Here is a 20,790-nt window from a genome sequence, read left to right as displayed (position 1 = left end):
GAATTTAATGCCAAGAAAAAAAATCTTTCTAAGAAATTGTCATGATTATCTTGATGAGATTATCTCATTATCACAGACCTCAACCTAAATCACAGTAGTATATGCTAACGTATTGCTTAAAACCATTTATTAGCTCTGAATATGCATGGCATAACATTTCGATCCAATCAAATAAGCCTGTGTGGTTAAGTGCTATACCAGAGCTTTCCAGCTTCATTGTACCTTCACTGCTAATGAAGTCTTTTATGGAGTGCCAGGTCTTGTTGTTACAGAAAAAGCTTCCATTCCCTGGGTACGTGGAGTTTACGCAATGAGCAGTGCTGCGGACACATTTCTGCCGTAGGATACCCATGAAGAGCTGGAGACCAATCAGGGCAAAGACACTAAGGCAGAAGACAGTCAGGATCATCACATCCGCTAGCTTCCTTACTGACTGGATCAGAGCTCCCACAATGGTTTTCAGACCTGGACAGGCACAATCCAACAAGAAGTATGTAAACTGTATATAGTCAGTGATGGCTGTACTGCTAACTCGGGTAATTTATTTCAATTTTATAGTAAAACTGATAGATGATGGACATGTGTGTTGGTCTCAGAAAATCCTTCATGTGGTGAAGCCTTTCCTGAACAACACACATCTCAGTCACCAATAAAGTTATAGCAATTTAAAGTTGGAAAAAAAAAGAGACAGAAAATTAAAGCTTCAATTCCAACGATGCAGGAGCAGTGTAGACATTTTTAACAATTAGTGTCAGATTACAAACTGAACCGATTACATTATTTAGCAGATGCTGTTGTCCAGAGCAGCCTGGGGGTTAGGTGCCTTGCTCAAGGACACTTCAGCTATTCCTGCTAGTCCAGGGAATTGAACCAGTGACCTTTTGGTCCCAAAGCTGCTTCTCTAACCATTAGGCCACAGCCTCCCGGCTAGCATGTGCAGGGTGTTTAAAAAAAATTTGATATCATTTGAGATGTAAATATCCCAGAAACTACATCTCATCTCTCATCTCATTATCTCTAGCCGCTTTATCCTGTTCTACAGGGTCGCAGGCAAGCTGGAGCCTATCCATGCTGACTACGGGCGAAAGGCGGGGTACACCCCGGACAAGTCGCCAGGTCATCACAGGGCTGACACATAGACACAGACAACCATTCGCACTCACATTCACACCTACGGTCAATTTAGAGCCACCAGTTAACCTAACCTGCATGTCTTTGGACTGTGGGGGAAACCGGAGCACCCGGAGGAAACCCACGCGGACACGGGGAGAACATGCAAACTCCGCACAGAAAGGCCCTCGCCAGCCACGGGGCTCGAACCCGGACCTTCTTGCTGTGAGGCGACAGCGCTAACCACTACACCACCATGCCGCCTCCTCAAAATTTGAATGATAAATTCAAAGGTATGTGGATTCCATTAACGATTTCACAAATTTTCAATATTCACGCCGCCTGAGACACGGCACATGTCAAGTCGGTAGTCCAGCTCCTGCCAAACACACTGCAGCATGTCTTTGGTAACAGTCTTTTCTGGTAATAGAGCATTTTTCGAGAATTCTCTCATGAATGCACGTTGCACAATCTTGTTCGACTGTGTCCGAGCGTACTCTAACACACAAAACACCTTTTCTTTTCCAGTGAATGGCATTTCTATACCTAAAAAGATCAAAACCAAAAAAACATTAAACATAATATTTTGACCTGTTTCCACACATGCTGTTAAAATTTGAGGTCAATTGAATGAGAATTGGCAAAGTTACGACACAGATTGTGAAATATCAAATTTTTTGAAACACCCTGTATGTATGCGATGGCTTAAAATAAGGACGTGATGATCTTCCTCTTCAGAATGTTTTTGTGCATTCTGAGATACTTTTTTGCTCAGCGCGGTCAAGAGTGGTTATTTGAGTTACCATCGACTTCTTGTCATCTCAGACCAGCCTGATCATTCTCCTCTGATCTCTCTCATCAACAAGGTGTTTCATCCTGTAGAGCCTCTGCTGACAAGATGTTTTTTGTTTTTTGCACGATTCTGTGTAAACTCTAGAAAATCCCAGAAGATCATCAATTTCTGTATTTCTGGCTAACAACCAGTCAAAGTCACTGAGGACACATTTCTCCATATTCTGATGTGTGACTGAAGCTTTTGACCTGTAACTGCATGATTTTATGCAGTGTGCTGCTGCCACATGATTGGCTATATACTGGCGAGTGGCCTAGTGGTTAGTGTGTCTGCCTCTCAATCGGGAGATTGCAAATTCTACTCAGGGTCAGGTCATACCAAAGACCATCATAAAAATGGTGCAATACAGATGCGAGTGGGGAGTCAAACTCTCACGGTTCCTAGAGGACTAGCCCTCCACTGTAACCCTAGCTATGTAATATAGGCGAAAGGCCAAGGGCTATGAAACGGAGATTGGTGCCGCCAAACGCGCCATGAATGGTGCGGGAAGGACTTTGACTTTTGACATGATTGGCTGATTGTTCACGCAGTTATCCAAGCAGGTGTACAGTTGTTCCTTGTGACGGAGTGCCCATCACTACAGTTGAGCATGTGCTCTGACTGCCATACCAATGAGCCTGTCTCTTTGGTATTGTGGTCAGGTTTGGCATCCTGTAGACCTGGGTTCAAGGCAGGACAAGGGGACTGTTCTTTCCCTTTGCTACATTCCTAAAAAAGTGGTTGGTGAGTGTATATTCAGTTTGTGTTCTGGCAATGTGAGTCTAAGGACTCTTACCTGGGATGACAGATATGGTTTTTAGGGCTCGCAGGACTCTGAATGTTCGTAATGCTGAGACGTTGCCAAGATCCACAAACTCTGTTACATATCTACACAGAGTGGAAAGCAGATGCCCATCAGAGCTAGCTCCCATCCTTATTGTAATAAGTACGTGAAAACAATGGCATGGCCAATCTACCTGCAAACTGGGCTCAGTGCAACTTACCTTATGAACTCCAAACCCAATATTTATCTTCCCTTCTGAGCTAAACTGATGGGAAGTGTGGTAGCTGCACCACAGCATTTCCAGAAGAAAATATTACTTCAGCCCATAGATTTTTTTTCCCTCACTCTCAAGAAAAAAAAAAGAGTACTTTGTTTATTTCAGTTATTCTATTTTTATTTATTGCGTTGCCTGTTTGCACTGTGGGTCAGAGAGGACTGAAATTTCATCGGTGCTGTATGTCGAGGATGTATAGCATATTTGACAATAAAGTTGACTTGACTTTCCTTGAGGTTGGAGTTGTGCCCTCAACGTTTTAGCTTTACCCTCAAGACTAACTGAAGTTTACGTATGTGCCGTAATTATTTGTTAATGGTACACTATATCCACGTTTACAGATGAAAAACATAGGTATTAAAGATGGTACCCTTGAGGGTACCGCCTCAGTAAAAGGAAGGTACAAATTAGTACTATTTTTTTCTGAAAGTGTTCCTCATAGTATATTATTTTTGAATAGTATCCTCTTTTGAAAGTGGTGTCAGTGCTGTGGCTCTTGACACACACACATCTGATCTTAGTACAGCTTTTAATACTATAAAACATGAAATGCTTCTTTTCTACCTTTTACCCAAATGATTGGACCAGCGTGATCGTGACACATATTGTCAATGCACCTGTAACAGGTCCCTCAGGGGTCAGATCTTGGTCTGCTACTCTTTATGACAATGGCCTTAGCTTTGATAGCAACTGACAACATAAATTGCATATCTAAAGTTCTTAAAGATGACATATTACACCCCTTTTCCACAAGTTGACACAGTTCCCTGAGGTCTTCATGAAATGTCTGTGACATGCTTTGTTCAAAATAGCACAAGGATAAAGCACCACAGCTCCCTTCTCACCCTGTCTAAACAGCCCTGTTCAAAACGTCCAATTTGAGCGCCTGTTACGTTAAATAATAATGAGCCACTGATCACTCCACCCCCTCTTCCACTAGCCAGTCGGTAGCACTTTTCTCATGAATATTCAATCGCAAAGGCAGTTCTCAATCCATGAGGGGGCGGGATAACTCTAATGAGCTCCGTTTGTGACATAAAGGAGCCGAATCTGAACAGTTTGTTGAAGCACATGTTTTCTGAAATATGCAATTCAAAAGAAACTGACTGGTTTGTCTTATTTCAGAGTTTGTGGGTTGGTAGGTGCTCCAGATACCCAAACGTATGTGCACAAGCACTGAAAAAAAATGAGTTTTTCATAATACGTCACCTTTAAAGCAAGACTGCCTTTCTATTTCATAAAATCTGTGAAATTTAGTCCCCGCTGAAATTTGGTCATTGTGATTGTTTATTGCTGTAATATCTCACAAAATATCAGGCCATTCTGTGGCTAGGAAGTTATTTAATTTGACGAGATTCCCGAGCAAATAATGCGCATGAAATCGCTCGCTTCGTGCAGTCAAGCAGACACAGGAAGTCCGTGTGTGCGCATCTACAGGTTTACCTTTGACCGTGCACTAACAGTTCCATCATTCTGTCGCTAAACGAACAGCTGATCACACCGAGGTGCTCGCTGACCACCGATATTTATTAGTTTGGTCCTGCGTTTCCTTTCCTTCGCAACATAATATCTTTTCTTCTCGCTTTCTGTTACTGTAGTCGGTCTTTCACGTTTCATTCGCACACTCGCGTCCTCCATTTTTCTCTCCTGTTTCAAATTTATATCCCACAATGCCTTGTGCGAACAGGGGAAGCCCACCACGTGATGCATGATGGAGTATCTTGAATTGGGTCATGGTGAAGCAGGAAAAAATAGCAGAGAATTTAGGGCCACGTGGCCCTAAATTTATTCATTGTTCTATTAGGAAAAAATCCTCATAAAATTGGAAGTCTGTGATTTGAATTCAGTAGATTTCGGTCCACTAAACAAAAATAATTGGGTGTCGGGGAAAATTCTTTTTATGACCTACAGTTGAAAAATCTGAAAGGCAGTCTACAACCCCGATTCCAAAAAAGTTGGGACAAAGTACAAATTGTAAATAAAAACAGAATGCAATGATGTGGAAGTTTCAAAATTCCATATTTTATTCAGAATAGAACATAGATGACATATCAAATGTTTAAACTGAGAAAATGTATCATTTAAAGAGAAAACTTAGGTGATTTTAAATTTCATGACAACACCACATCTCAAAAAAGTTGGGACAAGGCCATGTTTACCACTGTGAGACATCCCCTTTTCTCTTTACAACAGTCTGTAAACGTCTGGGGACTGAGGAGACAAGTTGCTCAAGTTTAGGGATAGGAATGTTAACCCATTCTTGTCTAATGCAGGATTCTAGTTGCTCAACTGTCTTAGGTCTTTTTTGTCGTATCTTCCGTTTTATGATGCGCCAAATGTTTTCTACGGGCGAAAGATCTGGACTGCAGGCTGGCCAGTTCAGTACCCGGACCCTTCTTCTACGCAGCCATGATGCTGTAATTGATGCAGTATGTGGTTTGGCATTGTTATGTTGGAAAATGCAAGATCTTCCCTGAAAGAGATGTCGTCTGGATGGGAGCATATGTTGCTCTAGAACCTGGATATACCTTTCAGCATTGATGGTGTCTTTCCAGATGTGTAAGCTGCCCATGCCACACGCACTAATACAACCCCATACCATAAGAGATGCAGGCTTCTGAACTGAGCGCTGATAACAACTTGGGTTGTCCTTCTCCTCTTTAGTCCGAATGACACGGCGTCCCTGATTTCCATAAAGAACTTCAAATTTTGATTCGTCTGACCACAGAACAGTTTTCCACTTTGCCACAGTCCATTTTAAATGAGCCTTGGCCCAGAGAAGACGTCTGCGCTTCTGGATCATGTTTAGATACGGCTTCTTCTTTGAACTATAGAGTTTTAGCTGGCAACGGCGGATGGCACGGTGAATTGTGTTCACAGATAATGTTCTCTGGAAATATTCCTGAGCCCATTTTGTGATTTCCAATACAGAAGCATGCCTGTATGTGATGCAGTGCCGTCTAAGGGCCCGAAGATCACGGGCATCCAGTATGGTTTTCCGGCCTTGACCCTTACGCACAGAGATTCTTCCAGATTCTCTGAATCTTTTGATGATATTATGCACTGTAGATGATGATATGTTCAAACGCTTTGCAATTTTACACTGTCGAACTCCTTTCTGATATTGCTCCACTATTTGTCGGTGCAGAATTAGGGGGATTGGTGATCCTCTTCCCATCTTTACTTCTGAGAGCCGCTGCCACTCCAAGATGCTCTTTTTATACCCAGTCATGTTAATGACCTATTGCCAATTGACCTAATGAGTTGCAATTTGGTCCTCCATCTGTTCCTTTTTTGTACCTTTAACTTCTCCAGCCTCTTATTGCCCCTGTCCCAACTTTTTTGAGATGTATTGCTGTCATGAAATTTCAAATGAGCCAATATTTGGCATGAAATTTCAAAATGTCTCACTTTCGACATTTGATCTGTTGTCTATGTTCTATTGTGAATACAATATCAGTTTTTGAGATTTGTAAATTATTGCATTCCGTTTTTATTTACAATTTGTACTTTGTCCCAACTTTTTTGGAATCGGGGTTGTAGCTTTACTAAACAATTTTTCTCTCAAAATTCCAAAATCTCAAAATAAGGGTTCTTATAGGAATAAAGTGGGTGTAATTATTGAAGAGGTTTATTTTTTTTCTCTAAGATTATCTAATTTGTACTTTCTTTCTCTCTTTGTCTGTCATTCAACGTTTCTCTTCTCTCCAACCATTTTTCTGGCAGCTAATCCACATCTCTAATTTGATCAAGCTCTAATGCTGCATATGTAGGTCAGCTGAAAAATGGCTCACTGGCCAGGTTTCCATCAGAACACTACCTGTGTGCTCGCTCTCTCTCTCGCTCATATTTTTCAGTCTATTTTTTTCCTCTCTCCTTAACAATGTGATGTGTCTCTTGCTGTTGCCATTATTCACCTCTCAGTTAACCATCACTCGCTTTCATATCAGGCTCTATTTTAAGTTTTCTTTTTTGTGAAATATTCTTGCATGCCACTGGCCCCATTTTGTATAGGTCACATTTTTCAGCACCACTGACAGGAATGACTTTTAATGAACGACATTAGGCTGTTATTATGACCAGCTTTTCAGATGCTGTTAAAAATACATTATGTGAGCAGCCATCATGGTCAAACCTGCAGTGAATAATGAAAGCCTTCAGAATGAAATTTTGCGAAGGTAGTTTGAATGGTACTATAACGTTGTGTGATTTGAAGTACAGTGGTGCTTGAAAGTTTGTGAACCCTTTAGAATTTTCTACATTTCTACATAAAAATGACCTAAAACATCATCAGATTTTCACACAAGTCCTAAAAGTAGATCAAGAGAACCCAGTTAAACAAATGAGACAAAAATATTATACTTGATCATTTATTTATTGAGGGAAATGATCCAATATTACATATCTGTGAGTGGCAAAAATATGTGAACGTCTAGGATTAGCAGTTAATTTGAAGGTGAAATTAGAGTCAGGTGTTTTCAATCAATGGGATGACAATCAGGTGTGAGTGGGCACCGTGTTTTATTTAAAGATCAGGGATCCATCAAAGTCTGATCTTCACAACACATGTTTGTGGAAGTGTATCGTGTCATGAGCAAAGGAGATTTCTGAGGACCTCAGAAAAAGCATTGTTGATGCTCATCAGGCTGAAAAAGGTTACAAAACCATCTCTAAAGAGTTTGGACTCCACCAATCCACAGTCAGACAGATTGTGTACAAATGGAGGAAATTCAAGACCATTGTTACCCTTCCCAGGAGTGGTCGACCAACAAAGATCATTCCAAGAGCAAGGCGTGTAATAGTCAGTGAGTTCACAAAGGACCCCAGGGTAACTTCTAAGCAACTGAAGGCCTCTCTCACCTTAGCTAATGTTAATGTCCATGAGTCCACCATCAGGAGAACACTGAACAACAGTGGTGTGCATGGCAAGGTTGCAAGGAGAAAGCCACTGCTCTCCAAAAAGAACATTGCTGCTCATCTGCAGTTTGCTAAAGATCACATGGACAAGCCAGAAGGCTATTGGAAAAATGTTTTGTGGACGGATGAGACCAAAATAGAACTTTTTGGTTTAAATGAGAAGCATTATGTTTGGAGAAAGGAAAACGCTGCATTCCAGCATAAGAACCTTATCCCATCCGGGAAACATGGTGGTGGTAGTATCATGGTTTGGGACTGTTTTGCTGCATCTGGGCCAGGACGGCTTGCCATCATTGATGGAACAATGAATTCTGAATTATACCAGCGAATTCTAAAGGAAAATGTCAGGACATCTGTCCATGAACTGAATCTTAAGAGAAGGTGGGTCATGCAGCAAGACAACAACCCTAAGCACACAAGTTGTTCTCCCAAAGAATGGTTAAAGAAGAATAAAGTTAATGTTTTGGAATGGCCAAGTCAAAGTCCTGATCTTAATCCAATCAAAATGTTGTGGAAGGACCTGAAGCGAGCAGTTCATGTGAGGAAACCCACCAACATCCCAGAGTTGAAGCTGTTCTATCAGAGGAATGGGCTAAAATTCCTCCAAGCCGGTGTTCAGGACTGATCAACAGTTACCAGAAATGTTTAGTTGCAATTATTGCTGCACAAGGGGATCACACCAGATACTGAAAGCAAAGGTTCAAATACTTTTGCCACTCACAGATATGTAATATTGGATCATTTTCCTCAATAAATAAATGACCAAGTATAATATTTTTTGTCTCCTTTGTTTAACTGGGTTCTCTTTATTTACTTTTAGGACTTGTATGAAAATCTGATGATGTTTTAGGTCATATTTATGCAGAAATATAGAAAATTCTAAAGCATTCACAAACTTTCAAGCACCACTGTATGCGGTCCATTTGTCTTTTTAATGGTGCCACTCATCAGAACACGGGCGATTGCTCTAAGACAACGAGGGAGGCTCAGCCTCCTCTAAAAATGACAAACATCGTGTAGGATGAATTGCGCTAGGCTTATGTTATAGCCGACCTTATAACATTGTTATTTCAGATCCAGCATCATAGAAATATATGTACTCAACCCAACTACAGTGCGAAATCATTCCGTTATAACTTTCCCCAGTTCGCCTAATGTGTGTGTGAGTTTTTCCCCCTCGTTACAGCGCGATGCAGCGCAGCCTCAGTGCACTTCAATGGCATTTGGGAGCTATGCGCTTTTCAATCTCAAAATGCAAGACGATTATTGGACAAATACTGCAAAAATGCCCGCCCACGGAGTCCCAGCCTCACAGTGGGAGGGACATGGCAGTTTCCGTGAGGAGACTGGTGATTGGTGAAAGCAGCCAGATATTTTCTTTGATTGACAGCTCGTTTCAAATATAGACAGGCAGCGGTGAATTTCAGTTCAGTCCCATGCGGATTCGCAAGTGCTGTGGTGTATTGTAAGAGATCAGCTTACATTTCGATTTCATTCATTACATACGGTTTCTACCAGCTTTTTTAGTTTGTATATATTTTCATTGTAAATAAAGTGTAAATATAGTGTTGTCAAGTTTGCTATCTTAGTTCCAGAAATTTTGTTTATTTGAGTGACTGAACTTGAACTTGAGGGGGCTAGTCAGCTAGCAAGAAAGCTGCGCACGGATGCCAAGCATTGCTGATTTAATTTTGGCGAAGCCATTTGCCAGTCTTCCTTTCGAGGAAAAAATTAAAATTAAAGAGCAGGGTAGACCAACGCCTCAAATTGACTTGGTGAAAAAGGTAGGGAATAATACTCGTTCCTTTCAGCTCTCCTGGTACGAGAAAGTGAATTGGCTAACAGCAAGTGACCCACATCAACAACAGTAAATAGGCTACTTTAGTAATATGTCATGGATGGACCAAAAATATGGAATCTATTTAAAATGTTTATGCTGAGTATATTATATTGGAATATATATTTCTCTGGATATGAATTAAACACAGCTACAATTTGGAAAACATTTTTAAACAAAAACACAGCTGAGAACATTTCACACTACAGACCAGTGGCGGCTGCTGGTTTTTAAAACAGGGGAAGCCCATTTTACGCATTCATCGTAAAACCTGTAGGCCGGATATCAAAGCATAGAAAGGTGTGCCCCATTAGCATAGTGAACTAGACAACCCTACCTAGTGGCAGAAAGTATTTTTGCTTGTAGATTTCATGTTATAGTCTGGCTTGCCAGGCTAGTGCCTCATATCCTTAATCAAAAATATCAAACATCCAAAAATCACTGGCTATTCAATGAAGAGCCTTGAACATCATACCCTGATATGCAACACAGAGTCTTTAACACAACACCCAGCTGCGCAACACATCCTTGAACATCTTCTGCAACACAGTCTGGAAATTCATAACCAGGTAGGCTATGCAACACACAGAACCTTGAATATCATACCCAGGTATAACCTATAACACAGAGCCCACCATTCTCTTAACATTACTGAACAATATACACACTTCAGATTCATGAACATGAACACTATTTATACACAAATTCTGCCCTCTGCTCCTTTTCCAGAAAATGGTCTGTGACCCTGTCATACCAGCTGGTTGTGCTTTCCAGAGACTTCACCAAATTCTGTTAGCAGCTAGCACTGCAGATCCCAATAAGGCTCAAGCTAGCCTACAACCAGATTGAACTACAAATGAAATAAACGAGTGAATTCACGAATGATCAAAGTGATAGAATGGATGAAAGTTAATGGAGCACAACGAGTAATATTTACATTTATTTACAGAGTAATGTACAGAGACATCAATGAGAAGAAACGTTTATATGAAAAGAAATTCGGACAGCACTTTGGCACACGACTACACTTTCTCGACATCCGCTAGGGACTGACTGATCATACTTCCGTGTTCCTCGCTGAAGTACCGCCCTCCTCATGTCTTTCAAACACCACCTCCAATAATCCTTTATCAGCCCGGCTTCTTGTCCCTCCCACTGTCTCGTTTAGTCCCAGAGAAGCCCGGCTTCCCTGAAAGTGACGAGTTTGTTGATTTTAACCAATAACAACTAGCCGAAATTGGCTGTTCAGAGCCGTCTCGTAGACTGCAACGGATACCCGGCTGCCAGTCAGTGTTGCCAGATACTGCTGACGTTTTCCATCCCAAAATATGTTCAAAACCCGCCAAAATGCACTTAAAACCACCCAATCTGGCAACACTGCTGCCAGTCCATAGAGCCCATTGAAATAAGAAAGGTTACAGCCTGGCAGCAAAGGTGATTCTCGTAGCAAACTGCAATTTCGTCAGACATCACTCAAATAAGTTACAGGATAGTTATGAACATAAATACAATCTTGGGCATATATTATGTTCTGCAAGTTATTGTTTTAATGAGAATTCAACGTCGTAGACGCCGCAGTTTGGGGAGAGAATTTTAGGGGAAGCTCGGCTTCCCTTGTTGTCTCTGAGAAATCGCCTCTGCTACAGACCTGGATTAAAAGTGAAGGGTTATCAAAATTGTCAATAAAACATTTCTCAGTCAAAATAAGTAAAATATAGGGAAAGTGTCATTGAATGAAATGTGTGGCACCCAGCTCTATGTTTGGCTCCCCAAGGTCAGTGCTTGTGCCTATTCCAGAACACTCTGCTGTTACTGCTGAGGTTCCTGACAAAGAGCTGCTTTCAATAATGATCAATTTTTAAACAACATGCCACAATTTTAAAATATAAAATGCTAAAATATACCCCCCCCCAACACCACCATCATGTATATTGGACAGTAGGCTAATGGACCAAAAGAACCTGTTATTTCACAGTTTGTGACGCTGCCAACAATCAGCCAGATCATAGGCAAGAGTATGGGCAAAATTGATGTGTTTTTTCTTTTTTCTTTTAAAATCTGGAAATATCGTAACCGACCAGCCTCCCCCGTTTGAAAGACTACCAGCCGCCACTGCTTCAGAATGGTTCAATCTGAACCAATATGGATATGATAGACAATTATTATTCTGAGATTTATAAGCGTGTGAACTTTTATACAGAATATATAGCATGAAGAATACTAACGCCATAATGATGACGCTGAAGTCCAGCCAGTTCCATGGATCTCTGAGGAATGTAAAGGGTCCAATACAGAATCCTCTCGCCAAGATCTTAATGAGTGACTCAAACGTATAAATGCCAGTGAATGTATATCTGAGCATAAATAAGGCAAGAAAGAAGAAAACAGAAGGTGAACAATGATTCTAAAGTTTTATGAGCTTACAAAATGATGTGAGTCAAATAAATATAGCAGACCAGAGTGAAATGACCAGCATATTCACGTTTCCATCCAAATTTTGCTGACATTTTTTTAAATGAATTCTTGACAAGTTGTTTGAGGGGACAGGTTATTCAACATCTGCCATTTCTATCACACGTTCTTTTTTGCAATATGACATTTTCACATAAAAACACTTCTAATATATCACTCTGAAATAGAATATTACACTTTTATCAAGTGAATGTATTCTTTTTACAGGTTCAGAGCCTGTTTTTATTATCTAAAGCTTGCAGTAAACATATCTGTAGTGAACTCCTAGTAATGTGGATGGTGTAAGGAGGGATGGTGCTGGCAAATCAGCATGCTGCATGCCCAGTCACATTCTCTTTCACCTCATCTGCATGCACATATTCATTAAAGGTCAATGCATGTTTGGCTACATCTATAGGATTAAGCAGTGAATACAGCAGCTGTATTAAACTTTTGGAAAGCTACAGCACAATACACGCCTGTAATACAGTGGAAGTGTACTCGGTGTGATTTATAGTCTTTCATTCCCACTAGCCGAACAGCAAGCACATGCACTTGTTAAGGCAAGACGGTACAAGAGAATACGATTTAAAACATAGATATCGTAATCAATCTTTGCCAAGTAACTCCTTTTTTGTATTGGTACTTTATTTATTTATGCGATTGAGGCTTTGTCTAATAAATTTCTAGTGTGCTTTATTATTTAACAAACAGCACAGGTTTCAATATGAAATAATAATAATAAGGAGAAACCTTTATTTGTCACATGCACACTTCAAGCACAGTGAGATTCATCCTCTGCATTTAACCCATCTGAAGCAGTGAACACGCACACACACCCAGAGCAGCGGGCAGCCACACTACAGCGCCCGGGGAGCAGTCAGGGGTTCGGTACCTTGCTCAAGGGCACTTCAGCCCAAGGCCGTCTCATGTTAAGCTAACTGCATGTCTTTGGACTGTGGGGGAAACTGGAGCAAACCCACACTGACACGGGGAGAACATGCAAACTCCACACAGGAAGGCCCCCACCAGCCGCTGGGCTCGAACCCAGAACCTTCTTGCTGTGAGGCGACAGTGCTAACCATTACACCACCATGTGTTACATAAATCCAAAAATAATCACCATTTTGGGAAATTCCTCCGTAATAGATGGTGGATAGAAAAATTCTTCACACCCCTGTTAAAATGGTCTGTTTTGGTGATGCAAAAGAAGAACACTATGACTGGGCTTGTGTACTCTTCCCCCCCCCCCCCCCCCCCCCCCCCCATTTTTCCCTAAAATGTTTCCGATTGGGTTTTTTTCCACCTTTTTTGTATACTTTGCAATTTCACATTAAAGGAACAGTCCACCGTACTTCCATAATGAAATATGCTCTTATCTGAATTGAGACGAGCTGCTCCGTACCTCTCCGAGCTTTGCGCGACCTCCCAGTCAGTCAGACACAGTCAGACGTGCTGTCACTCCTGTTAGCAATGTAGCTAGGCTCAGCATGGCCAATGGTATTTTTTGGGGCTGTAGTTAGATGCGACCAAACTCTTCCACGTTTTTCCTGTTTACATAGGTTTATATGACCAGTGATATGAAACAAGTTCAGTTACACAAATTGAAACGTAGCTATTTTCTATGCTATGGAAAGTCCGCACTATAATGACAGGCGTACTAACACCTTCTGCGCGCTCCGACAGCGCATTGATATCTGAGCTCCGTATCAATGCGCTGCCGAAGCGCGCAGAAGGTGTTGGTACGCCTGTCATTATAGTGCGGACTTTCCATAGCATAGAAAATCGCCACGTTTCAATTTGTGTAACTGAACTTGTTTCATATCACTGGTCATATAAACCTATGTAAACAGGAAAAACGCGGAAGAGTTTGGTCGCATCTAACTACAGCCCCAAAAAATACCATTGGCCATACTGAGCCTAGCTACATTGCTAACAGGAGTGACAGCGCATCTGACTGAGTCTGACTGACTGGGAGGTCGCGCAAAGCTCGGAGAGGTACGGATCAGCTCGTCTCAATTCAGATAAGAGCATATTTCATTATGGAAGTACGGTGGACTGTTCCTTTAAAGCTGTGAAAAGATCTGACATGATTTATCTTTTACTTCATAAAAACCTGCCATTTTAACAGGGGTGTGTTAGACTATTTATATCCACAGTTGTGCTATATTTCAGCACAAACTGCTGAAAAGTTAATGCTGGCTAAAACAGAAAGGTGTCAGCATTACCTTTTTCAGCAGTTTGTGCGACAGTAGCTCTTCTGTAGGATTGGACCATATGGACTAGCACTTTGACACCCATGACCCTGTCGCCGGTTCACTGGTTGTCCATCTTTGGACCACTTTTGGTAGGTACTAACCACTGCATACCACGAACACCCCACAAGATGTGCCATTTTGGAGATGCTCAGACCCAGTCATCTAGCCATCACAATTTGGCCCTTGTCAAAGTCATCCAGATGCTTACACTTGCCCGTTTTTCCTGCTTCCAACACATCAATTTCAAACACTGATTGTTCTCTTGCTGCCTCATATATCCCACCCCTTGACAGGTGCCATTGTAATGAGATCATCAGTGTTATTCACTTCACCTGTCAGTGGTCATCATGCCATGGCTGATCGGTGTATATCATAATGACCGATGGATGGGTGGCGTTTTGTTCTGATTTGTTTGCAGAAGACAAGTCGATGCTGTTTTTATCGTCGAAAACTTGCTAAAATGCCCACACCCTCGAAAACAAGTGGCGACTTGATCGACTCATTTTGGATAAATGCATTAATGCATGTAAACTATGTCAGAAAGTCCTTTACTGAGTCCCTATTTCAGCTGATAGCATAATCCTTTCATGAGAAATAGTTAATAAGTGAAGGTGGTGACCACAAGTGGCAAGTTAAGTGGCATGGCAGCAAACAAACAAAAAGAAGTTTTATTTGATGGCAGCATTCCAGTTGCAGCACACAATGCAGTGAAAAAATGTCTTACCGAAACAGGATCGTCCAAGCAGAGCATTGCGTCAATGAAAACTCAGTTTAATAAAATATTACATATAACACTTTAATCAAAAGATGCAGTCTCGACTTGCTCTAATTACCACTTGCATTACTTGAGTGTTCTAATTTTACCTGAGTTATCTGACATTTCAAGGATTATGTTGTTGAAAGCATAAAATCTTCTAGTACATATACCACAAATGTTTGCAATCTATCATACTAAAGACTAAAAAGTTTGATTATTGCAAACACACAGATGACTATTTGTATACTCGGATATTTACAGAAGCATCCTTTCCCAGCTATGTGACTGTTTTTTTTTTTTTGTAATTTATCTTACCTTTGAATTAAGTCTCAGGTCTCAAGGATAAAACATGTAATATAATACTCACTCCAGATACTTGGTCCACTGCGCAGGGTCCGACATGGCCATAAAGAAGCAGTTGGTCAAAATTGTGCACATAATGAACAAACTAAATAACGTAGAGAGAAGTTAAGGAAGTAGTGAAAAAAGGTCACTTATTAAGTTACTGTATTTATGATATGATTATAATAGCAGCAGGAAGTGATGTCATTTCTTTTGACTCCAGCTCTTCATTTTTAGTTCATCCAGCCACAGGTCAGGCCGGATGAGCTTATGTGATCACACGTCGTCCGTCGTCAGCGTACGTCCACAGTTTACAAAAATCGTTACTCCTCCTACAGGAGCGATCAGATTTTCATCAAACTCGCATACAATGTTCCCCGGGTGTGTGTGCATAAAAATTGTCAAGACGGTGGCGCCATCTGTCATATTTACGATTTTATGGTCGTCTGAAATTTTTGGGTGACTCGTAACATTAAATGATACTCTTCGTAAACTGCTGGGACGTTTTCACTGAAACTCACCCAGAAGACTCTCAAGACATATACCAACAAGCATTGTTTACCAGGTGGCACCACCTGTTATGGATGAGGTTACAGAGGGGTCATATGCAATTTCACGAAAATCACTACTCCCCCTACAAGAGTGATCAGATATTAATCAAACTCATATGGACTGTTCCTCAGGTTGGTATGTATAAAAGTTGTCAAGATGGTGGTGCCACCTCTCATATTTTAACATTTTATGGGTGTTTTGAAAATTTTGGGTGACTTGTCACACCGAACACTGCTGTTCGTAAACTGCTGGGATGTTTTCACTGAAACTCACCCAGAAGACTCTAAAGACATTCCAACAAGAATTGTTTACCAGGTGGCACCACCTGCTATGGATGAGGTTACAGCGGGGTTGTATGCAATTTCACGAAAATCACTACTCCTCCTACAGGAGTGATCAGATTTTGATCAAACTCATATGGACTGTTCCTCAGGTTGGTATGTATAAAAGTTGTCAAGATGGTGGTGCCACCTGTCTTATTTATGATTTTATGAGCGTTTTGAAAATTTTGGGTAACTCGTCACACCAAACACTGCTGTTTGTAAACTGCTAGGATGTTTTCACTGAAACTCACCCAGAAGACTCTAAAGACATTCCAACAAGAATTGTTTACCAGGTGGCACCACCTGCTATGGATGAGGTTACAGTGGGGTCGTATGCAATTTCACGAAAATCACTACTCCTCCTACAGGAGTGATCAGATTTTGATCAAACTCATATGGAATGTTCCTCAGGTTGGTATGTATAAAAGTTGTCAAGATGGTGGTGCCACCTGTCTTATTTATGATTTTATGAGCATTTTGAAAATTTTGGGTAACTTGTCACACCAAACACTGCTGTTTGTAAACTGCTAGGATGTTTTCACTGAAACTCACCCAGAAGACTCTAAAGACATTCCAACAAGAATTGTTCACCAGGTGGTGCCACTTGCCATGGATGCAGCTACACAGGGGTTATATGCAGTTTCACAAAAATTGCTACTCCTCCCACAGGATTGAACAGATTTCAAACTTGCACACAACCGTAGTGGCTGGTATGAACTACAGCCTCATTGAGGCTATTTTTCGGTATTTGACCTTATTTTAAGACTTTGATGTGATGAAATGACAAGTTCAAGCATCAATAAATTTCCTGTCTTGACCTAAACTCAGGGGAAATCTTTGAGCCAGTGGGATTTGAGGATTCAGTAAGATAATTCTGGCCTTATTTGACCTATCTGGTGTCCTGTTCTCATGAAAGTACAAAGCTGCAAAGCCTCCATCTGTGCAGAGAGATGAGAATGTGTATTAGCACAGGATGGGTCAAAAATAGATTTTGAAAATTCTGGATGTGCAAGTTCAGGGGAATATGATGAGGCTTATAAATTGGCTTTATATGAATAAACCAGATAATATTTTTTTCACAATATAGTCCTCATTTATAATATTTAATGTCATATAGAATGAAAAACTGCTATTCTCATGCTTACTATGATTTCAAACCTCCTAAACTACCTAATGAAGCTTAACCCAGTTTCATCAATTCCCCTTCTGTCTTTACTACCCTTATCAAAAAGAAGTATACTTCAAGTTAATTTTATTAAGTATACTTAAGTAAAGTTAAAGTATATTTCCTTAAGTATACTTTTGTGTATCAAGTATACTGATATCAATGTACTTGTATGTAAACTAATCTAATACTTCTTGGGACTAAATTGGCCCACTTGTAGTTTATAAAAAGTATACTTTAAGTCTAAGAGAAGTAAACTTTGAGTATACAACTAGTGTTTTTTATTTTGTACTGCAAGTATACCACAAGTAAACTTATATACTAATAGTTTACTAGTTCTATACTTGTAGTCCACTCTTTAGTTTACAAAAGTATACTTCATAGTGTACTGGAAATATACTATGAGTTTACTTGTCTTATACTTCTAGTCCACTTTTTAGCTTACTAAAGTATACTTTGTAGTATACTGGAAATATACTATTGCTTTACTCGTTATACACTTGTAGTCCAATTTTTAGTTTATAAAAGTAAACTTTATAGCATATTGGAGATATACTATTAGTTACTGGTTATATACATCTAGTCCACTTTTTAGTTTTGAAGTATACTGCAATTACCCTTCTAGGTATACCATTAGTTTTCTAGCCCTAACCCTTACCTCATGCACACTACCAGTAGACAACTTAAGTGTTTTGAGCTGACCACAAACTTATGGTACATGTAGGTATAAAAGATGGGATTTAAAACATGCTGCCGTATATCACAAAGAAGCCAATATGTGTGAAAAAGAAGTATTTTATAGGCTACTATCAAAAGGATAAGTACAACTACAGGGCAAGTACACTTAAACACAAGGCACAAATATTTTAATACTTTATTACACTTTTGTTAAGTATACCTTGATCAAAAGTTTACGTATAAGCTTAATATACTTCGACTTTTCTATATACTTTTCAGTATAAGCCAAGTATATTTATGTATAACTTTATTAAGTATATCTCTGATAAGTAAATAAAAAGTAAACTGAAAGCAGTACGCTCTTATTTTTAGTTTAAAAGAAGTATACTAGAAGCACACTTGAATAAACTTCTTTTTTGTAAGGGTAAGCAATAAAAAAATAGTGTTGACCTAGTTTTGTGCATCCTCAGTCCTATGATACAAAGTTATGAATAAACCTTTGACCTTTGCTCCATTGTAATGAAAGCTCATAAAGAGGTCATTTAGGAGTGATATAGTAATATATTTAAGTTATTCCACGAAATCAAATAGTGCATGAGCTGATAGCCGACGAGACGCGTAGTGCCGAGAGGGCTATAAGCCATGTACAACGAGCTTAAGTGCAATAGTTTTATTATATTCACATTCACTGGATTTTGAGAAACTGAGCATTTTTATTTTTTGCAAATTCAATAAATAAAGACTTTATACAAAACGTCCAGCAAAATCATTTCCACTTAAGCAGCCTTCTTAAAAACCTATCGATGGCTGCATGAATTGACTTCACTGTTGCTTTTTTGTGCCGTCTTGCTGTCGTGCCGAGGTGTAGAATAGCTTTAGACGTTTATTTAATTCTCCTTTGGACATTTCAGTTCTGTAATTTTCAAACTTCTTTGAGCTTTTGAACCAGTCTAAAAAAATTCAACACGCTTTCATGCTTAAGATGACGAATGTAAACAAACCAGCGAAATGACAGGAGCAATTTGTGAAAAATGCTATAATAATAATAATTCTTGAAAAATTTTTAAAAGATACGTTCTTGCCATCAAATACTTTCATTCCATATTTTGTTGCTTGTTTTGTATTTTTGGGGTTTTGTTTTTGAGTAGAGTTTTTATTTCTTCCTCGGTTGGTTCAGCAACACGCGCCGCCATTTTATTTTTCTCTACTCACAGTATATGAGCTGATATCCTAGTAGTAGAGTAGCCAATCAGAGCACACGATTGCTCATATCCAGTGAATGTGGATAGAACAATACAGTATAGAACATGCTTTCACTTCCCTGCACTTGCTTTTCTTTAATCGTTGTAATTTGTTTTTATAATACAACAAATTACAATATAAAAATCGCAAAAACGATTTGGTTGCAGCATTTAGCTCACCGTTTTCTCAGTGAGAATGTATGGCGCAAAGGCAAAAGTTTAGTTTTGTTGGCTTACGTGGTTTGTAAAGTAAAACCAAGCATAGCGAGTGCTGTATTGAATTGCGTTAAGTTTTAAATTTCCAAAAGATCTCATCAACGTGTTTATAGAATGTGTTGTGTAAATTCAAGCCCATTTTTGCATTCTTTTACCCAGTAACAATTTAATCTTCATGTTGATGAACATAAATGGCAGGAAAAGGATATGAATGGACTAGTATCCTGATGGCGATTCTCCTGATGATGTGAAATGGGCTGAATATGTACAGGGCTGATGTTGCGTTGAAACGGAAGATGGCCTTCCCCTTATTTAGCACTATAAAGGTCTACCAAGAAAGACATAAAATCAGTTTAGGAGCTAGCAGTTTCATTAAACATGTGAAACCAATAACAGTAAGAAAGATTTGAACGATTCCTAGTTTTAACTCACCTTTTGATTGTTGAAGTAAAAAGGGTCAATGTCTTCCAGTGCAACTCCTACCAGTCCTGCAGGAATGTCGCCAAAGATTCGAGGAAGCACCTTCCCAGCTTCCAGGTCTACTTGGGCTTTGGGATGTTCTGCTTTCGCACAGGACTCTCGGGAATCCTCGGAGATCTTGGCCTCCTCTTCGGCAATCCTGTGCTCAATGCCCAAAAGGGACTCGCGAGTGAATGGGCGCAAGCCATCAGAACCCGCTGGTAGCAGTCTGGTCGCCATCTTTTCATCCTGATTGTCCTGTGGAATTTATTCTCATCTGAGAATATGTTTCAGAAAAAAGAAAGAGATATATTGCGTTAAAGATTTCTTGATAGAGGGTTGTTTAAATTACATTTGGACTCATTCAATGGGGTGTTTGGCAAGCTTCATTTAACAAGTGCAAATTAACTAACAGTGGTGTAATTAGTGAACGATAATGTTATCCGAAAATGGAGATGAAACAGTTCGCAGTTTCCCAAATTCGCAGACTACGACTCCCATCATACTCAGTCCATATTGTCATGTTAACACCTGCAGTTAAGCTCCTATCCCCAACCACGATCACCCAATCAAATGGTCTGTTTAAATAAAGGA

The 20,790-nt window shown here is 40.0% G+C and overlaps 1 protein-coding gene across 1 annotated transcript in view; it reads right to left on the bottom strand.

The window, feature by feature from the left end:
• The window catches only part of scn12aa (sodium channel, voltage gated, type XII, alpha a), a 49,513-nt gene extending 29,071 nt beyond the window's left edge, over nt 1-20,442 (bottom strand). Inside the window, exons 1-6 of the mRNA XM_060906238.1 lie at nt 20,170-20,442; nt 19,947-20,065; nt 15,588-15,677; nt 11,980-12,108; nt 2,739-2,830; nt 223-465 (exon numbers count right to left, since the gene is read on the bottom strand). Coding sequence (XP_060762221.1) covers nt 223-465; nt 2,739-2,830; nt 11,980-12,108; nt 15,588-15,677; nt 19,947-20,065; nt 20,170-20,436 — 940 coding nt within the window. The 5' untranslated portion in view covers nt 20,437-20,442. The remainder of the gene's footprint in view (nt 1-222; nt 466-2,738; nt 2,831-11,979; nt 12,109-15,587; nt 15,678-19,946; nt 20,066-20,169) is intronic.
• Nucleotides 20,443-20,790: the final 348 nt, after the last annotated feature.

The sequence above is a fragment of the Neoarius graeffei genome, chromosome 23 (assembly GCF_027579695.1).
Source record: "Neoarius graeffei isolate fNeoGra1 chromosome 23, fNeoGra1.pri, whole genome shotgun sequence".
In the NCBI taxonomy this organism is placed as follows: domain Eukaryota; kingdom Metazoa; phylum Chordata; class Actinopteri; order Siluriformes; family Ariidae; genus Neoarius; species Neoarius graeffei.
This window is presented reverse-complemented; position numbering and strand designations above follow the sequence as displayed.